General features: G+C 38.6%; 1 protein-coding gene across 5 annotated transcripts in view; it reads right to left on the minus strand.

Annotated features, from left to right (window-relative positions):
- tbc1d32 (TBC1 domain family, member 32) overlaps positions 1 to 17,731 on the minus strand; it is a 47,596-nt gene that overhangs the window by 21,782 nt on the left and 8,083 nt on the right. For all 5 annotated transcript variants that reach the window (XM_068341953.1, XM_068341954.1, XM_068341955.1 and 2 more), the window contains 13 exons: positions 16,175 to 16,317; positions 15,629 to 15,756; positions 14,528 to 14,729; positions 13,614 to 13,693; positions 12,941 to 13,079; positions 11,761 to 11,848; positions 11,481 to 11,599; positions 9,806 to 9,925; positions 9,460 to 9,548; positions 4,528 to 4,650; positions 3,433 to 3,541; positions 1,507 to 1,600; positions 1,296 to 1,421 (listed from right to left, as the gene is read on the minus strand). In XM_068341953.1, coding sequence (XP_068198054.1) covers positions 1,296 to 1,421; positions 1,507 to 1,600; positions 3,433 to 3,541; positions 4,528 to 4,650; positions 9,460 to 9,548; positions 9,806 to 9,925; positions 11,481 to 11,599; positions 11,761 to 11,848; positions 12,941 to 13,079; positions 13,614 to 13,693; positions 14,528 to 14,729; positions 15,629 to 15,756; positions 16,175 to 16,317 — 1,560 coding nt within the window. The remainder of the gene's footprint in view (positions 1 to 1,295; positions 1,422 to 1,506; positions 1,601 to 3,432; positions 3,542 to 4,527; positions 4,651 to 9,459; positions 9,549 to 9,805; positions 9,926 to 11,480; positions 11,600 to 11,760; positions 11,849 to 12,940; positions 13,080 to 13,613; positions 13,694 to 14,527; positions 14,730 to 15,628; positions 15,757 to 16,174; positions 16,318 to 17,731) is intronic.

Raw genomic sequence — 17,731 nt, forward strand, 5'->3', positions numbered from 1 at the left:
TATTGCCTCATCAAGCACATTCATTTTCATCCTACAGCTGATTATCAAAAAAATGATAATCACAGTTTCTTTATAATTCAAGACAGATGCACAGTAAATGATCGATAAATTGCCCTGGAAGTAGGACGGTTTATTTGTCAAGCTATAAACGCTCCAATTTCCTCCACTTGAATGTTTCATAAAGAATAAAAAAAAAAGCAGAATAACAGGTTTTGAATGTTTAATGACGAACAAAATAAAGTAGCACTTCTAGAGTACAAAGGCATAATGGAGAATACATCTTGATCATGTTCCTCCACTGTGAAAAGCCTTCAAATGAGCGCCATAGCAGAGAGGGCGGATGCTTTCACGGGAGTTTCCCCGATGAAAGGAAGCAATCACTGTTTGGTACATGCATTAAATAGATTGTCAGACCTCCTTCACTGAAACGGTTTTTCTCCACTTTAAACAGCTGTTTGTGCTTGAATGTGGGAAAAGTAGGCATGGGGGGGTTCCATAGTAGCTGTCAATGGCAGTAATGAGGAGGTCTTGAATTGCCCATGAATATCAAATGTATGTAATCTTGGTGAAGAATGCACGCCACTTCCAGACATCACAGTATATGATGCATAGTTGCATGGTGTCAAGCTATTTTTTCTTGTTCACCAGCATGACATTATCAAGACATTTAAACAATTCTTACTTTATATGGTGCTAACTGGAAACTGATGGATGAGAGGGAGGTGACAGATTTTGAGTTGAAACTCATGAACATGTGGAGGAGCCCATGTTCCTGTCGCATAATGAATTTAATAGAATACTAAATGTCAGTTTCCAAGGGCACACGCACACACACACACGCATACACACACACACACACACACACGCACACTCGTATATCTGGCCTTCATTAAGATGCAAGTTAGACACAACCAACAGAATGACACTGATTAGGCTGAGGAACAGCAGAGACTTGATAAAATCCAAGGTTGAATTTAGGATATGAAGTGGGGTCCATATGTTGTTTTTCTACTGGCTCAACGTAGCGCGTTTTAGCAGTGAACTGAATAACAATGCAAACTCAGAGATGTCCCAATGTACCCAAGAAACATTTGAGATCTGAAATTGTTTTTGTTTTTTTTTTCAAAATTACCTCTTGGTTAATGTTCAAAAGTCTCTCTCATAACCATATGTAATCTTTACTGCTCCACCATCCATGATGATGTGTGAGTGTGGTTTGTGTCAATATTCCACACCCATATTTAATATGTATGCTATATTTTCTTGGTAGGAAGGGTAGGAAACCAGCAGCTTACCCTTCTTAGTTAAAACATGGGGTTTGGAGGTCATGACTTGATAGTACTCTCTCCTGCATGTCTCCATCCAGCCCCCCACATCCGCTGGGTCTTTAGATGATGCCAGCAACACGCTGATCTCAGAGTCTGTGCAAACGGTGCAAAGACTTTAGGTGAAGAGTCAGAATAATGCAACAAGTGATAGCGTGTCCTTCTTCGACATGACTTTCACCTTGTGAGTTATGGAGGATCTGAGGTGGGTGCAGAATACAGCAGGGAGGTACAGGGTAGCTTGAAAACATCGGCCATGGGTAAGGATCTTCCCCCTTCAATGACCGGATAAAGACATTTAATCAACTATTTGAACATGTCCTCACTAACATGGACTCCACATATATGATAACATGCATGTACATCCATATGCAAAAGATATTTTAAGACCTTTATGAGAAAAGTCCTGTTTGTTCTATTCATCAAATTTATTTCTCCAGTTCTCCGAAATGATGGCTGTAATTGGGTTATTGATGTTCCAGTTGTTTATAATTTAATATACTTACATTAGCGTGAAGACAAAGCTTAATGATAGCATATTGAAAATATGTCCATGTACAAGCATTACAACTGCTAAACAGCAAATTAATTCATTATTGAGCTCAGAGCTGGTAGCAATTTATCACGTTTATTCATATTTGTACGCCATTAGTTCTACTCTTTTATTTATTTTATTATTGTAATTGTCAGTGTTTGTGTGTTCGTCCATTAGTCCACCAAATATCTTCGCAACCGTTGCAGATAGAAAGATGAAAAAAAAGCACATGAAAATGAGATGATGACCTTGACCTTGAGGAAAATTAGGTCAAGGTCAAATTTCAACTTCTGTACACTGAGGAACTGGATAAGGTAGAAAGATGAGGGAGAAGGCCAGTATGAGTAAGACCATAAATCAAAGTTAGTGCTTTGATTTCTGAAAGTAGGTCAGAGCACTAGCTTTGATCTGTGACCTATGCAGGTAGGTCAAGGTAAAATTTTGAATTTAGGGGTTTAGCAGGGTGTTGTAGTCTCTGACTGCTCTGTTCTTCGTTTATTCTCACTATCTTTTTTCTTTATGATCCACTGCCTTTCAATCTTCCCTTTATTATTCCTGTCACTTTTTAGTTTTGAAGAATGGAAACTCTAAATATGAGTTTTAGACAGTCACAAAGTAGCAAATATTTTTAAGACTTTACTCTAAACTGTGCACTTTTAACCATTTTTACAACATTGCCTATCCCCAGGCAATCTGCTGGATCAGTCAACATTAGCAGTATAAGAATCCTCATAAATCCACAATTGTCAAATAAATACGTGGAATAAAAAAGCATGCTGATAGACCAAACATGACTCATTCATTGGGTTTCATTGTAGCTGATAAATATTGAATGTGCCACTTTCAAAATGTCAGGTAACAGAACAATAATTCTCTTTTCATTTCTCCCCAAGACCAAATAAATCTTTTTTGTTTTGTTTTGCAAGCTTCAAATAAAATTTGTACGTATTTGACAGCTTTCTGATCCCAGTAATCCTCGACACAGGAGAGATGAACAACACAGACCAATGAAACAGAGAGGAAATACCCGCTGAAGTAATTCACACTCGCCCCTTTAGAAAGCTCTCTCATATCCATTCCTTGACCTCAGTGTAAATTAGTTTCCTGTTTTGCGTTCTGTGTAAACAACACCTAAATAATTTATATATATATCAAAACATAGTGAGCAAATAATGCTGCAAGCATCAGAGAAGGACTGAATCCCTGTTGGTAGCCAGCGGGCCTCTTTGAAATGATCAACACAGTAACAGAATAGAAATGGATACATGAGGAACAAATCATGAGCGCTGAGTTTGTGTTAATAAAAAATTTATATCGTGATTAAAGAATGATTAAAGGACATTTAAAAAGTAGAACAATTTGCCAGTTTACTCAGCGGCCAATGTAAATTATCTCTTTCACAAAGGTCTTTCTTCTTAGAGCAGAAATAACAAACAATTGGGTGCTGTGAAACGGCTTTGTCAAAAGCATATGTCTGGTAAATGAGATGTAGCTCTGTATCAGGCAGAGACGAACCTTAGACTGTACCAACCCAATGCCAGGATACAATTACTGTAATGGCGTTTGACTGACCTCTTGTAGTACCCGAGGAGGAAGTTTCCTTTCAGATGGACCTCCCACCACACTAACACGAACAAGGAAGTGGTTCCTCTCCACTGATAAAGCATCTATGATGAACTCCCTGACAAGGTTTAACAGACAGGAGATTAGACGACAGAGGTATCTGAAGCAGTCCGATTTATGTTCTACAGCGTATCTGCAAGATGACAGAACGAGAAAGATGTTTAAGACAGTCTGTTATGCATATATAGAATAAAAAGCATGTAAATTAGGTTTTTAACACCAATTAGTAGACCTGAGATAACTTTCTTTGAAGTCTCCTAAAAGACATTATAAAGAGTCTGAAGCCTCTGAATGACTGATTATATTATTGCTGCAAGGCAATGGAGAAATGAGAGAGAGAAAGGTTTCCATGTAGAATTTTAGATAAGATCAGAGAATACTGTAATTATAAAACCACATTAGGGTCGAAAGATGTTAGCCTTGGCGGATGATTCTGATAGCTGAAGCAATTTGGGCTTGAAATTAGTAATAAAGGGACTATTTCTGTATGAAAGCCTGTTGGTCATAAGAAGTCGTTTGCATACACTTTTGAGAATAAAACAAAAAGTCACAGCTGGGGTCAAAGTATGCAGATTGTCCCCAGACAGTATTTCTGATGGACGGTGATCCCTCATCAGCAGCAAGACAACGTAAAACCTGATAGCTGAGCAAGAGTGAAAGGGAGAAAGGAATGGTAAAAAGAACAGTCTTCTTGTTTTCAAGAAGGCAAACAACTACTAATTCTGAACAATTCAATTTGGAAGTTTTCTGTCACATATATGATGTATAGAGGAGTAAAAGGTCTGTACGAGCTGGGTGTGTTTAGTGTAAAGTCAGTTCTGACATTATTTCAATTTAACTCAGCTGTGGTTGCGACAAATCGTAAAAAGTATCAAGAAAAAACACAGTCGTGTACATCATTTGGGGGAAAATACACTCATTCAAGTCACCACCATGCTAAAGTCTGTGTTTTAAGAACCAGCAGAGAACGAGACATGCTTGGAAATGATCAAATAAATTGACCAATGAGTGATCTTTAAGTAACTGAGTGGATGTTTTCGATACCCCTCACTGCTCTCCGGTTCAGTGACGTTCTCCCTCTGCCTCTTCAGCAGCATGGAGCAGATGCTGTACTGGCTCTCCAGCAGCAGGAAGGAGTCCAAATTACAGCAGAGCACACTGAGAAGTCTGCAGCAACACACAGACATACAAAACATCAGAATACAATAAAAAGGACTGGCACTTTGAGATACTGTAGCAGAACAGCAGTGGTTCAGGCAAAATCATGAAAACAAAGACATTGGGATATTGCTTGTCTATTTCCCCTGGCCTTGTACTATATGTCTGCAAGTGTGCTGTAATCAGTCAACATGAATTTTCTCTACATGCTCTTTCCGATATAGGAATCCTGTGTGCAAGCTTCATGGCCTTTTTAGTTGCTGGTAATAAAACTGGGCTTCAGCAGACTGTTAAGGTTCAGCAGCGCTTTGTTTCACGCAGGAAAGTTCAAGTCATGAGTAGAAGAAAGGTTTCAAGCCCCCTTTTGGGGTTTTTTTCTGTTGCAAAAGTGGTTTCTTAGCTTTGGTGCTATAAATGCTCATGCTATCATCAGTAACAGATCTCTCATGTCTATGTGTCAAAGTTTATAATTGGTCAGGAAGCAGTCTTTACTAAAACAAAAAGAAAAACCAGAAATTCAACATTCAAATGTTTAAAACACAGGACTTAAAAAATGTGTCTCTAAATTTACAGAAATAAAATATCTACAAATACCTCTAAAGATCTAATTTATAATAAAAAATATAATAATAAAAGTTAAAACATAAGACAAACACTCAGATAATACGCAGATAGTTTCATAATTTAAAGGTCTGACTGAACTAATACGAAAGTGATTGCTGTTGTTTTTGTTCTAATGCAGCAAGCGAATGAATCTACATGACACTGATGCATTGATATACTGTTTTTAAAATGCAGATATTTTCCAAACTCAATTTTTCAAACACACTCTGCAACTTGATTGTTGGGTGTGTCTGTACCAGAACTACCTGATTGGAAGCATGCTTGTCTGACCTCCAATTCAGTTTTAACTCCTCAAGCCTCCAGCCTCTCCTCTGGGCTCCAGCTTCATACTTAATGTACAGAGATGAAAGTAGTATTGACGTTCTCATCTACTGTAACTCTCAACAAGAAAGCAAATAAGTGAATAAAATATCATGCTCCAGTAGTTCTTTTAAAATATTCCCCCGAAACCTGTAGCATCTTCCAGACTCCGTCGTCATTAAACACTAACCCGTGGGATATTGTCTGGCTATCAGCCAGTATTGATTGAACAGTAGTCCTAAAATGAGACAACACAGCAAGATGGATCATCAGTATTTCATTTAATTCATAAAGCAAACCTACCTTTGGTGTGAATTCAAATAATGCAGATCATGCATGTGGTTAATTGAGTAAAAATAATTTATTTTACTGATACTAGCATAATAGAGTTTAATAATGTATTTATAATTATTTTGTATGTATTTTGACTTCTTCTTTGGTAAATCAATTGACCACTATTTTTAATCGAGGCTTGAAAACAAATAATCAAAGAATTGTACCAATATGTCAATGTTATTTGTACACAGCTTTCTATTAATGCACTTTCCAACACTGTTTGCTCTTTTTCTGACATGTCAATTATAGTGCTAAGCTCTGCTTTTATCCTGCTGTGCTGTGCTTGTGCTCGACTGTCCTTGAGCTGGTTGGTGATGTGGTGGATGGTTCCTTAGACTTCTGTTTGACGGACAACTCTACTTCATCCTACCGACAGCAACACAGCAAGAGGCTGAGAGTCTGTCAAGCCTGCTGCTCTCCCTCTGTTTGGAACCAAGGTCCTCATTGCCTCTGATAGCCAAGGATTTTCTTTTTACCTGGTCTCACCTGTTCTCAGTGACAAGTCATTGCAACCTTAATAAAACAGCATCTGTGGCAATTTGTTGCCTGCAGGAATATTTGTTCTCAGGGCGAAGCTAATGATTATTGTCATTATTCCCTAATTTTAATTGTAAAACTAATCAAAGAGTAAACAAATGGCTGCATAATTAAATAGCTTTTGCTGCTTAAGCAACAGTTCTGAATTCAAAGTTAGTGATTTGCCAAGCTGGACGAAAACCTTGTTTTTCTTTTTAATTTGCGTCAAACTGGCGGAATGTTTGGTGAACAACTCATTATTGTCATGACGATCTGAATGGCCTGAATGAAAATACAGTTAGCCTTTGTATGCCATATATAGAGCTAATTAAATCACAAAGAAGTGCCATTTTATGATATTGACAGGGTGTTGTTTGATTGTGTTTAATTGGGATTCTCCAAATTAAAGATTTGATTCATTTTAATCATGTAAGAAAGTAAATAATCCACTCTTTTTTTTTTACATTATATATATATATATATATATATATATATATATATATATATATATATATATATGTATTAATAAAAGACACAGATGCTGGAACATTTAAAACAAAACAATCCTCCGCCAGTATCTTAAGTCAAAGTCAGCCATGCTGAAAATGACCACAAGTCGCTTTATCTTACACTGACGGGTTGCTGTGAAACATCCGTTTATGGCAGATGATTACGCCCTTGATGATGCACTTACATGCATCAGAGAGCTTATGTATGAACCAATCATAAACAGTAAACTGTTTGCCAGTCTAATGATCACGGTATTGATTGATTAGTAATGCCTGAGGTAGGTTACAAATGGTGCAGCTTTCCTGAAACACCAGTTGGGAGGCTTTTTTCATTGACAGTTATGAGGGCCTGTTGAAGTCAATCACAAAATCATTAAAAGGCGCATTGATGCAGAGAAAATGTGACTCTAAGGGGAAGATTGTCTTCCATAGGAAACACCAGCGCAAAGCCGAAAACTGTTTGCAGGTTCTGTTTACAATATTCAGGTAAAGTACAGCACTGATGTGCATGCCTGTCAGGATGACCGAACCACTGATAGCTGGGAGACTAAATGCATCTTAACAATTCCAGCCCGGGGAAAGAGCACCAGTTGTCATAGTAGAGAGTTTCAGCAACAAGGAAAAGGGTTGAGGGACTGTCGCTCTAATTAGCTTGTGAAGATCAACAGGGCTGAAGTTCACAATTACTCAAGCCATGTTTGCTTAGCAGTGGTGCTTAGTGATTAAACATGCATCCGGAGTTTTAATCCTCCGTCTAGGATCAAGGTTAGAGTTATATGTGTTTGTGTCATCACACAACATCACAGCGTATATTTTTGTCTGCATTTGGGCTAAGATATTTAAAATATATAGAAGGTCAACGTAAAGGTTGGACCACTACGATATTCCTGTTTTCACCAAATCTGGCATTTTTTTGTATAATAACTCAGCTTTCTTGTGTATTATATTTTTGAGAAGCCAAAACCAGCAAAATATTAAATCTTAAATATCGGGAAGGAATCTATTCCCTACTTCTAAACAGTCACAGCAAAATAAATATCCAAACCAGTCAGTTAGTCAAAAGCTGTTTGTGAAATACTACGAAAGAGCTAAACTGTGCACTGCAGGAAAGGGATGTAAGGAAAAGAAAGTTCAAACTAAAGTTAAAATGAATTATTTTGGATGCTAATATATAATTGTTGTTTATGTAAAATCAGTCATGTTTGGTGGTTTTGTGTGCTTACTTTCTACAATCAACATGATCTCATGGCCTTCCATTGACTTTATCACAGCGTTCTATCAACTCTTATACTGCAGTGGGCGCTATTCTCCACTTAATGCAAATTGATGAATTACAAACAAGAACTCACCTGTCAATTGTACTCGCTACCTGTAGATTTTCCGGTCTGTCTTTGAAAACAAGATTTCATGACAATGCACATAGTATGTTCACGATAATTGAGAAAAGCTGTCATTACGTCTGTCAATTTAGCAATCCCTCCAAAAATGCTGCAAAATCCTTGAGGGATTGATATCATGATATTATGTTTCAGAGAGCAAAACACCCACTGAAATATTACATTCACCAGAACCATCAGATGTTACTGCAACAAGTAACTGATACTAATTTGCACATTCAGTGTGTTTATCGTAAAACAAGTTTTAAAAGTTTCAAATAAACCTGCTATGACTTCAGCTATCAGTAGTAAAAATTATTTAGCAGACGAGAGGAAATCAGTTTGTCAGTGAAATCCATCAGTCTGGGAAGTGAATAGAACACCTTGTTCCTCTTAGTAGCTGTGGGCTGATGTCACAGACAGTCTGAACAAGTCATCATGGCTCCAAACAAATTAGAGTCATTGTTTACAGGTAAAGGAAAGAAACCTGCATATCTGTGTGTGAAGAGCCTCTGTGGCACCGACAGGCATTTATAATTTAGACTTTTGTACTCAGTCGCACTTTATCCTTAACAATAAACCTAACCTTTAAGCTACAATACTGTATTCAATCATTTTCAATTATTGACTCATTTTACAGCACATTCTTGCAGTTTTAAGCTGAGACACAGTTTTAGACCAAATTTCAAAGCTTTTTATTTGAGAAGAAATTCTTAACCCTAACCCTAACCCCTTATCCTCCCTGCTCATACAGTAACATGTTTGTTCTTCATAAATAATATACACAAACACACACATACATAAATGCAGACACACACATCCAATCTTATTTCTCTCTTATCCAGAGAAATCCTTTCATCATCCTTTCAGTGCTGGGTAATCAAAGAATAAAGAAGCATGTCAGTCTGTGTGTGTGTGTGTGTGTGTGTGTGTGTGTGTGTGTGTGTGTGTGTGTGTGTGTGTGTGTGTGTGTGTGTGTGTGTGTGTGTGTGTGTGTGTCAGTGTGTGTGTGTGTGTGTGTGTGTGTGTGTGTGTGTGTGTGTGTGTGTGTGTGTGTCTACATGCATATACATACACAGTACATTTGCAGACACAGGTGCTAACCTGATACAATGTGTTTCCTCACCTACGTTTATATGAGAAAATATCTATCTCACCTCAGGCCAAATGTGTGAGACTGTTCGTAGTGGAACAGAGAACTAATCTTCGTATCTGAATTCACAGCAATCAGCCTGTCAACCAAGTCCTGTGGAGAAAAATGAGAGGCTGTGAAAATGAATTCAGTGGTGGCCCTGGAAAAAGAGTGAGTGAGAATATTTACAGTGTGAGGGAAAAAATATACATCAGGCCTGGGGTGCTTGGAGTTTAGAAGGAGGACCTTGCAAGGTAAAACAACATGTGTGGGTGGAGGTTATAGGAAAAATAAAGAGTACAAACATGCCCTCAAATGGCTAAAAGAGGCAATGCATTAAGTTTGGATCACATGGTGTACGGAACACTCACAGGAATGGAGCTGGGAGTCTCTCTTAGTGTGTATTCACTCTTGTTGGCGAGGGGCTGGCAGCCCAGGAGCTCCCATACTGACTGAGAGGAGGACAGCAAGTTGACCAAAGAAAGGAAAGACTGCCAACAGAGAGAGTCAGACAGATAGAAACAGGGTTACAGGAAGCATTAAAAACAAGTAAGAAATGGAATGGAGCTCCTGCAACCACCAAGGCCAAACTATCCTGAGCATCTGGTAAAATCTGTTTGCTAGTCATCACAAAATCCAGCTAGCAAGAACCAAGAAACAAACAGACAAATCTACAGGTTTGAAAGATAAATTCTTTACTGAAGGTATAAAACAGGTAATGAGAAGATTGATATTAATGGTTGGTATTTGAATATGTTTGAATTTTTATTTTTTTTAGATACGCCTGCCTGTTGGTTGTGACAACCAAACAGACTCAAATATACCATCGTGCTTTATGTGGCTGCAACACATTCATTTAAAAATACAACCAAATATAGATGAACAACATAGAAATACTAGACAGAGGGATTTGACAGCTCTTCTAGCAAGTTGATTTTTATGTCCAGAAGATCACATTATAGCCCACAAAAAAACTTCAGTAATGCATTAACAAATAACAAGGAAAATATTGTTAGAAAAACAAATAGCTGCAAAATGCAAAATTTAACACCAAAATGAAATTACAAATAAATTCCAGTTTGATTAGCTTGAAGAATAAATCCTGCAGCTCTTTTTTTTTTCCAAGGAACAACAAACCCTTGTTTTGTAAAAGCATACAGGACCTATGTTTATCTGAGATTGACTTTGCCTGTCTTTCATCTACTTCCACTTAAATTACCGAGCTTTATACTTTCCTTTGACTACTGTACACTATGACATTTGTTTTTAATGCAGGCTAATACACAGATGAATCATGTTGAAGAAGTCCGTCTTTCAAAGTGCGGATACAGCAGATCTAATTTGCAAAAGAAAAGATCTGACAAAGGTCAAGGTGCAGAACATCACACACATATTTTACTGCATGTTTATCGGTTTCCACGCCAGAGTGTGGCGTCTGCTGCCTCTCTGCAGGCTGGGATGGACTTGTTCGGGCAGCCGACACTCCGATAAGACCGGCTTAAGAGTCACCGGTGGCAAGGCCCGGTTCACACTTCACTGGCTGTCTGAACTACTTGGCTAGTTTCACTGAGAGAGATAGGTTGGTTACACTCAGAAACACACATACCGACACACGCTGGAGCTTTAAAGAAAAGTCTGAACTCGTCCAAGACTTAACCCAAAAATCCTGACAAAGTTTTTACCAGGAACAATTCTGGCCATGCATGGAGTAACCTTCCTCACAGTGAAAAGTGATGTGAAGGACTTTTTTTTTCATATATACACAAGACCATTAAATAGCAGAGTTAACATAACACTCACTGGTCTTAACAATGCCGCAACAATGTCTGTGGTTTTCACACCAGAAGTGCATCCAGCAAAAATTTGCTTGCCAGAGATGAGGTAGGCTTGATGGAGTATGCTAGAGCAAATACCAGCTGGGTGGAGCTTGTGGCATCATAAGCATATTAACAGTGTGTGAATAGCTCACACTGACAGGAGGAGGGAGACAGAAGTTCCCCTCTGCAGGTTTAAACACAGATTTTAATCATCTCACACAGGTGTCACCTTTAGGCAGCTCCTGTCTATAGGGTCCATGGTTGTGGTTTTGGGCTGGACCACCCTGACATCCTCGCTGCCGCACTCGAGAACAGACCACAGCTCTATCACCAGAACTGAGATGAAACCTGTAAAGTCGCATCAAGCCAGCGTTTAGGGTTTGGATCTGTATGGAGAATGTCCTTTCATAGCACGATGAAGCAGAGCTGAAGCCTCAAGGAACTAATGCTACATCAAGCAAAATCTAATTACTGTAAATATTTAACAGATTGTACTCAGTTTTTACTACCTGAACTTTGCAAAGCTACCACCCCTGGAGCAGTCGCCGCCACCTGTGTCACCATCACACCATATCCAAACTTCTCACAACGGCTCACCTGTAGAAAAAAATACAAATAAATCCCATGACTTACAATTTACAATACTTCATGTTGGGATTTGCTAGTTCAGCACAGGATGGACAAATATATATAAAGTAGAACATCATTTACATCAATCTTTCTGCAGGAGGAAAGGAAAAATGGTAAATGGGCGTTAGTGATTTGTTATGCAAATTGTCCAATGGCACTATTAGAATCCTGCAGAGAAATTAAATTGCAAATTGATTATGGAGTATGCAGACCCTTCATTAATTATAAGACATTGTCGTACCTAAAAATAAATTAATTGAAATCCATAATTAAAGTGAAAAGAAAGTGCAATGGTACAATGGCAGTAAATTAAGTCCAGAGTGGATTATCTAAGGCTTGCAGTATGAAGCATATACTGTATATACATACATACATGAATACGTACAACACTATGCATTTCGGTCATTGCAGAGTCTGCAGATTACTGAATTAAGGCCAGTGTGGGAGTAGCTGCAGCCAACAACCTCAACGCTACTGGTAGAAGCTCAACAATCTGAAGAAAATGTGACTGCAGGCTCAAAGAGCGTGAGCAGCAAACATCACATTTGCTGCAGAATCAAATAGAGATGTCGATAACAGAGTCAAATAAAGTGCCTAAAGGTCTTCAGGATGGACTGTGCTCTACAGGATAGGACAGCAAAAGATTGGAAATGGAAAATGCATGCACATCTTGTGCAGTAGTAACCCTGATATTGGTATATTATACCAGTATTTTTAGAGGTTGTCTGTTTTGTCTCATCAGTGATTGCATTTTCACCTTAGGTGGACTGGGTATCCCCCAAGTGTGTGTGTGTGTGTGTGTGTGTGTGTGTGTGTGTGTGTGTGTGTGTGTGTGTGTGTGTGTGTGTGTGTGTGTGTGTGAGGTGAGACCTTTGGCTTCATGAACCTACAGTCTAGAAATTAAATTCTGGGAAAATAATTGCCTGCACTGGAGGGTAAAAAAAATCTAAAAGTGCTGAAGCAAAGAGGCAAAGGTTAAACACTATTATTTCTTCTAATGAAAATTGACCACATGGAAATGTCCAGTTTTACTTATGTTGCATTTAAGTGCAACATTACCTGTAGTTTTTTAGTAAAGCGTGAGAACATGTAGGAGACACATTCATTGATGGCCCCTGTCTGCTGGAGCAGCAGGAGGCCTTTCGGAGTTGCAGCGAAGTTCAGCAAGCTGTCCAGCAGCGTCTCGTCCCAGATGAGCCTATCACAAGGAAAAAATCTTCAAATGGTTGCCATGGATACATAACGCTGTTATTGTTATGTTGATTGGTTCACAGCAGCGCTCACAGAAAACTGGTGGTATTATGGTTAGCAGTCAGTTTAAATTCTTCATCAAAAATGTTGGGAGTGTTTACAAGTTTATACACATGTCTGACAAGGGATTTAAATTTCATATCCAAAACAATTAATTATAATTCAGCTTTCTGTTTTGAAAATACTAGATTCGAGAGTGGAGTGGAAAATTGTAATTCTGTGTCTTTAAAAGTCCATTTAATACTTCTGTCACATCCTTGACTAAAAACTGTTTTAATTTCCAGGTATTTGAATGAAGCACTCAAACGTGTGTGTGTGTGTGTGTGTGTGTGTGTGTGTGTGTGTGTGTGTGTGTGTGTGTGTGTGTGTGTTTGTGTGTGTGTGTGTGTGTGTGTGTGTGTGTGTGTGTGTGTGTGTGTGTGTGTGTGTGTGTGTGTGTGTGTGTGTGTGTGTGTGTGTGTGTGTGTGTGTGAAGCCTCACGTGTTTTGCAACTCCTGGCTGGATCTTCTGGCAGTGGCTCCAGGTACAGGGGTCGGAATGCTTTCTAAAACGGAACTGGTCTAAAAAACATTTTAAAAAAAACAAAAAAAAAGAACAAGTCTTATTTCTTCCCTCTGTGTGTGTGAAGGCACATCTAAGAGTTTCAGACCAAGCCGCATTCACATGACGTTCCCAAAAACAGCTTTTGCCCAAGATAAATTTAATTTAGACCAGATTGACACTGGAATAACTTTGTCATTCTGAGTGTAGACAGTTTGCTGATGGTTGTGCTGTCTGTGCAAAATGCTTAATAATATTTAACATATCCTGGGTCAAGTCAGGAGACTGACTTAATGACTCAGTTAATTTTTGACATGGATGTTTTTGTCTTGTGTTTTTTCTGTCTCAATTTGCAGTGTAGCAGGAGGTTGTTTGAGTTGCACAACCGACTATGCCGGTTTTTGTTTTGTCATTTTTCTTTTCCTGCTCTGAATAGGTTCTTCTTCTGGCATTTTGTTCTTACGAAAGCAATGCACTAAACATTAAATGAAGCAGACTGCAATGGCTAGTTAATCTCATCCATTTGGTGGCGGCTCATGCCGTGGAGAACGAGTAAAGGGAGAGCACTGCATTCATCAAGTAAATGAAACATGACAGGAGTACTCTGGCCAGTGAAACTGATCATTAGATATGGACACCCCTCTCTTTGATATTCTAGACAAAAAAAACAAAAACGTTACAGTACCTCATCCATCATCTTTCACAGCATTTTTTATTGGTAGCTTAGTGAAGCACAGCTCTCAAGCAAACAATCTATTATCAGTGTATTTACAGAATCTGTAAAGCTGTCAAATCAACCAATTCTATACTGCAACACTGTTTTCGGTTTTAGTAACCTCAAACATTAACGTTACCTTTTTCCATGCTGCCGCCAGAGCCTTGTGCAGGCCGTAGGATCGGAGGACCTGCAGACCCTCACAGGTGTTGTACATCTGCCTACAGACGAAGATGAAGGCGCCACATAATGTACGGGAGACATCGGACTCGCTGAGTGATGGCAGCTCTTTATCCAGAAGCTTCAGGGTGAACTGGACGATGACATGAGCAGCAAAGGTTCTAAGGGGGGGGAGAAGAAGGTTCCAACAAACAAGATGGCATAAAATTGAAGATGGTCTTGAGCCTCATGACAGAAATATTTGTTTATTGTTTGTGTTGTCATGACGATCGAAGACTATTATATAATAAACTTCTGAACTTATATGACCCTCACTTCTTCATTCTCCTACAAAGGGAATTTATGCAAGACTTCCTATACCCTTGACAACCGCTGTCTCACCAGTTTTTATTCCTGCACTTGTAACATGAGTAATAAAATTATATAAATATAAATAAAATTCTAGAATAAATCAAGGTTGTTTATTTTTAAATGTCTACCATGTCTTAACCAATGGCCTTTTGATCTATGAAGAGCACTTTGTGTGACAGTAACACGGTCTTTGTGGTAAAATTTTAATTAAAACAATTTTTTTTAAAAAAGAAAACAACACTTATTAAACCATGTTCGATACTTTTTAAATACATTCTAAAAATCACACATTGTGCGTTAGATACAGAAAATTTGTTTCATTTTTGGGATGATATTATGTACAACCAGCAAGGTGTAAATAATGGGAGTATGTGCTATACATTATGTACATTTTTACATCATGTGAAGAGGATGAGAGAAGCGACATTAAAAAACGAATGGGAAACCAGATTGGGACTTAATGAAAGAAGAACTTGTGAGTGCCTGTGAGTGACCTTGAGTATCCTTTTAAAACTTTTTGGAGCTTAAAATCAGCAGAGAAACCAGCAACAACCTCAGTTATAATCTGCTTTCTGTGTCTGGGAGGATTTGTTCCGCAGACTTAACTTAATATTGAAGGTATCGTGCTATAAAATATTATTTATTCATCACCATGAAGTATACAAAACGATACTGTTTGTCAAATCATAATTCAATCACAGTGCCTCACCTCTCACCACGGGCCACATCTAGATTCCTCTCATACAAGAAGAGAGCTAATCCTTTGTCGGTGTTTGCGATGCGAGCCAGAACGTCAGCGATGAGAGTCAGCGTTGCTGCGGGAGATTTAAATTTTTCCTGAAAACCATAGAGAATAAACAAGCAATCATCCATCCGATTCAGAAACAAGACAAATTAGAAGTGGGATTGACTTCGATTAAATGATGAATTATCATTTATTTTACATTGATGAAACAAAACAAAGGCTATTACATTTTCAGAGAAAACTTTAACAGCCACTTTTTTTCCCTTGACATGATTGTATGAAATGATTAGACACATACTGTATATAAGGATTAATGGATGAAGTGAGGATACGTTTGTGGCTGTATAACATTGCAGTATAACAAAATGTGTTTTTGTGTGTGTGTGTGTGTGTGTGTGTCTGTGTGTGTGTGTGTGTGTGTGTGTGTGTGTGTGTGTGTGTGTGTGTGTGTGTGTGTGTGTGTGTGTGTGTGTGTGTGTGTGTGTGTGTGTGTGTGTGTGTGTGTTTGACCTGCTGTCCGTTGAGCAGAGTTACAACCGGAGCCAACAGCGTCTGAATCACAGGGGTCTGGTAGAGACAGTCTGCAGCACATTCTGTCCTCTCACACAGCATCCACAGCACCTCCATCACCAGGTCGCTGGGCGACAGGGAGTCTGAAGACAAACGGCAGATCAGAACCTCACGCACAACTGAATTCAATTCCTGCTTGGCGTGCGGATGTGTCCACAAATGCTGTAATTCAGATTAATGTACATACATGTCATTACATCATTATGGGGTTACATAGCTACCTAAACCACTGGCTGGATGCAAGCTGGTGGAAACACTTCACTTGAATCTTCTAGAGTAACATGTTAAAAAAAGCTTAAATATGTTTAAACATGAATTCTCACATCTTTGTTGTTGCTATGTTGGCTTTTGGAAGCAGGTAGTGACCAAACTAAATGCCAGCATGGAGCTACAGAGTAGCACAGGTTGAGTCTCATAAACGGAACACCCTACAGACATACACCCGGACTGGGAGCAGCTCATCATATACCACAAGGAAGTCACACCCATACCACTCAGGTATGTGCGTATGAAAATCAGAGTGTGTCGGCAAATATAGTTTTCTATTTCTTCCATCAAGTTACCTTTTTTAGCAATTCTTATCCTTTATTTTATTTTTGAGTTACTGTTTTCACCTGGTTGCTAAATATCATTTTGAGCCACATTGGTTTCAAAGGCTTTTGAGTGTGTGTGTGTGTGTGTGTGTGTGTGTGTGTGTGTGTGTGTGTGTGTGTGTGTGTGTGTGTGTGTGTGTGTGTGTGTGTGTGTGTGTGTGTGTGTGTGAGACACAGGTCACAAACATATACAACATATGTAGATAAAACTACCTAATAGCCCTCACTCCAATAGTAACAGTTTAGTTGTAGTAATGTTACTACGGTTATTATGTGATGATTGGAAGTATACTGTATTTTGATTTATCTTATTCCTATGTTGCAGATTTGTCCTTCCTTTGAAGAAGTCCTTTTTTGCTGATGGTTAAATATCTGTTTTTTCTTTCCTTTTAAAGAATCCCATTCAGTAGCTTTAAGTGTTACTCCCCTCCTCTCCCCTAAACCAAAAAATTTTAAACGTTAGTGCCCGTCTGATAATACCACCATACTTGTACAACATTTAAATACAGTACTTTGATCTTAACTTCGACTATATTATAAGGTTATTTTTCTTAAATATTGATTAATGTTGCTTCAAATGGAAATATCCTCCTGTCAAGACAGACTCCATCAAACTCGTACAACCCCTCTATCCACCTCCACCTTGCGGTCTGCAGCGCCACAAAAACCATGAGTGCGTTCTCATGAATATGCAGGTAAAATGTTAATATAAATTGGTGACTTACTTAACTTGATTTCCTGCAGCAACCACATGACGTGATTCTGTCACTGTCTAGGCAGAGGAGACTATTGATCACTGGCAGGAAAGTTGCTGGAGTGTAATTCGGGAGAATGAATGTTGCAGTAAAGCAAGGTCACCCAGGAGACGTGCATGAGACTGCATGACTCAGTGCAAGGTTAAGAG

The sequence above is a fragment of the Antennarius striatus genome, chromosome 19, assembly GCF_040054535.1.
Source record: "Antennarius striatus isolate MH-2024 chromosome 19, ASM4005453v1, whole genome shotgun sequence".
Classification (NCBI taxonomy): domain Eukaryota; kingdom Metazoa; phylum Chordata; class Actinopteri; order Lophiiformes; family Antennariidae; genus Antennarius; species Antennarius striatus.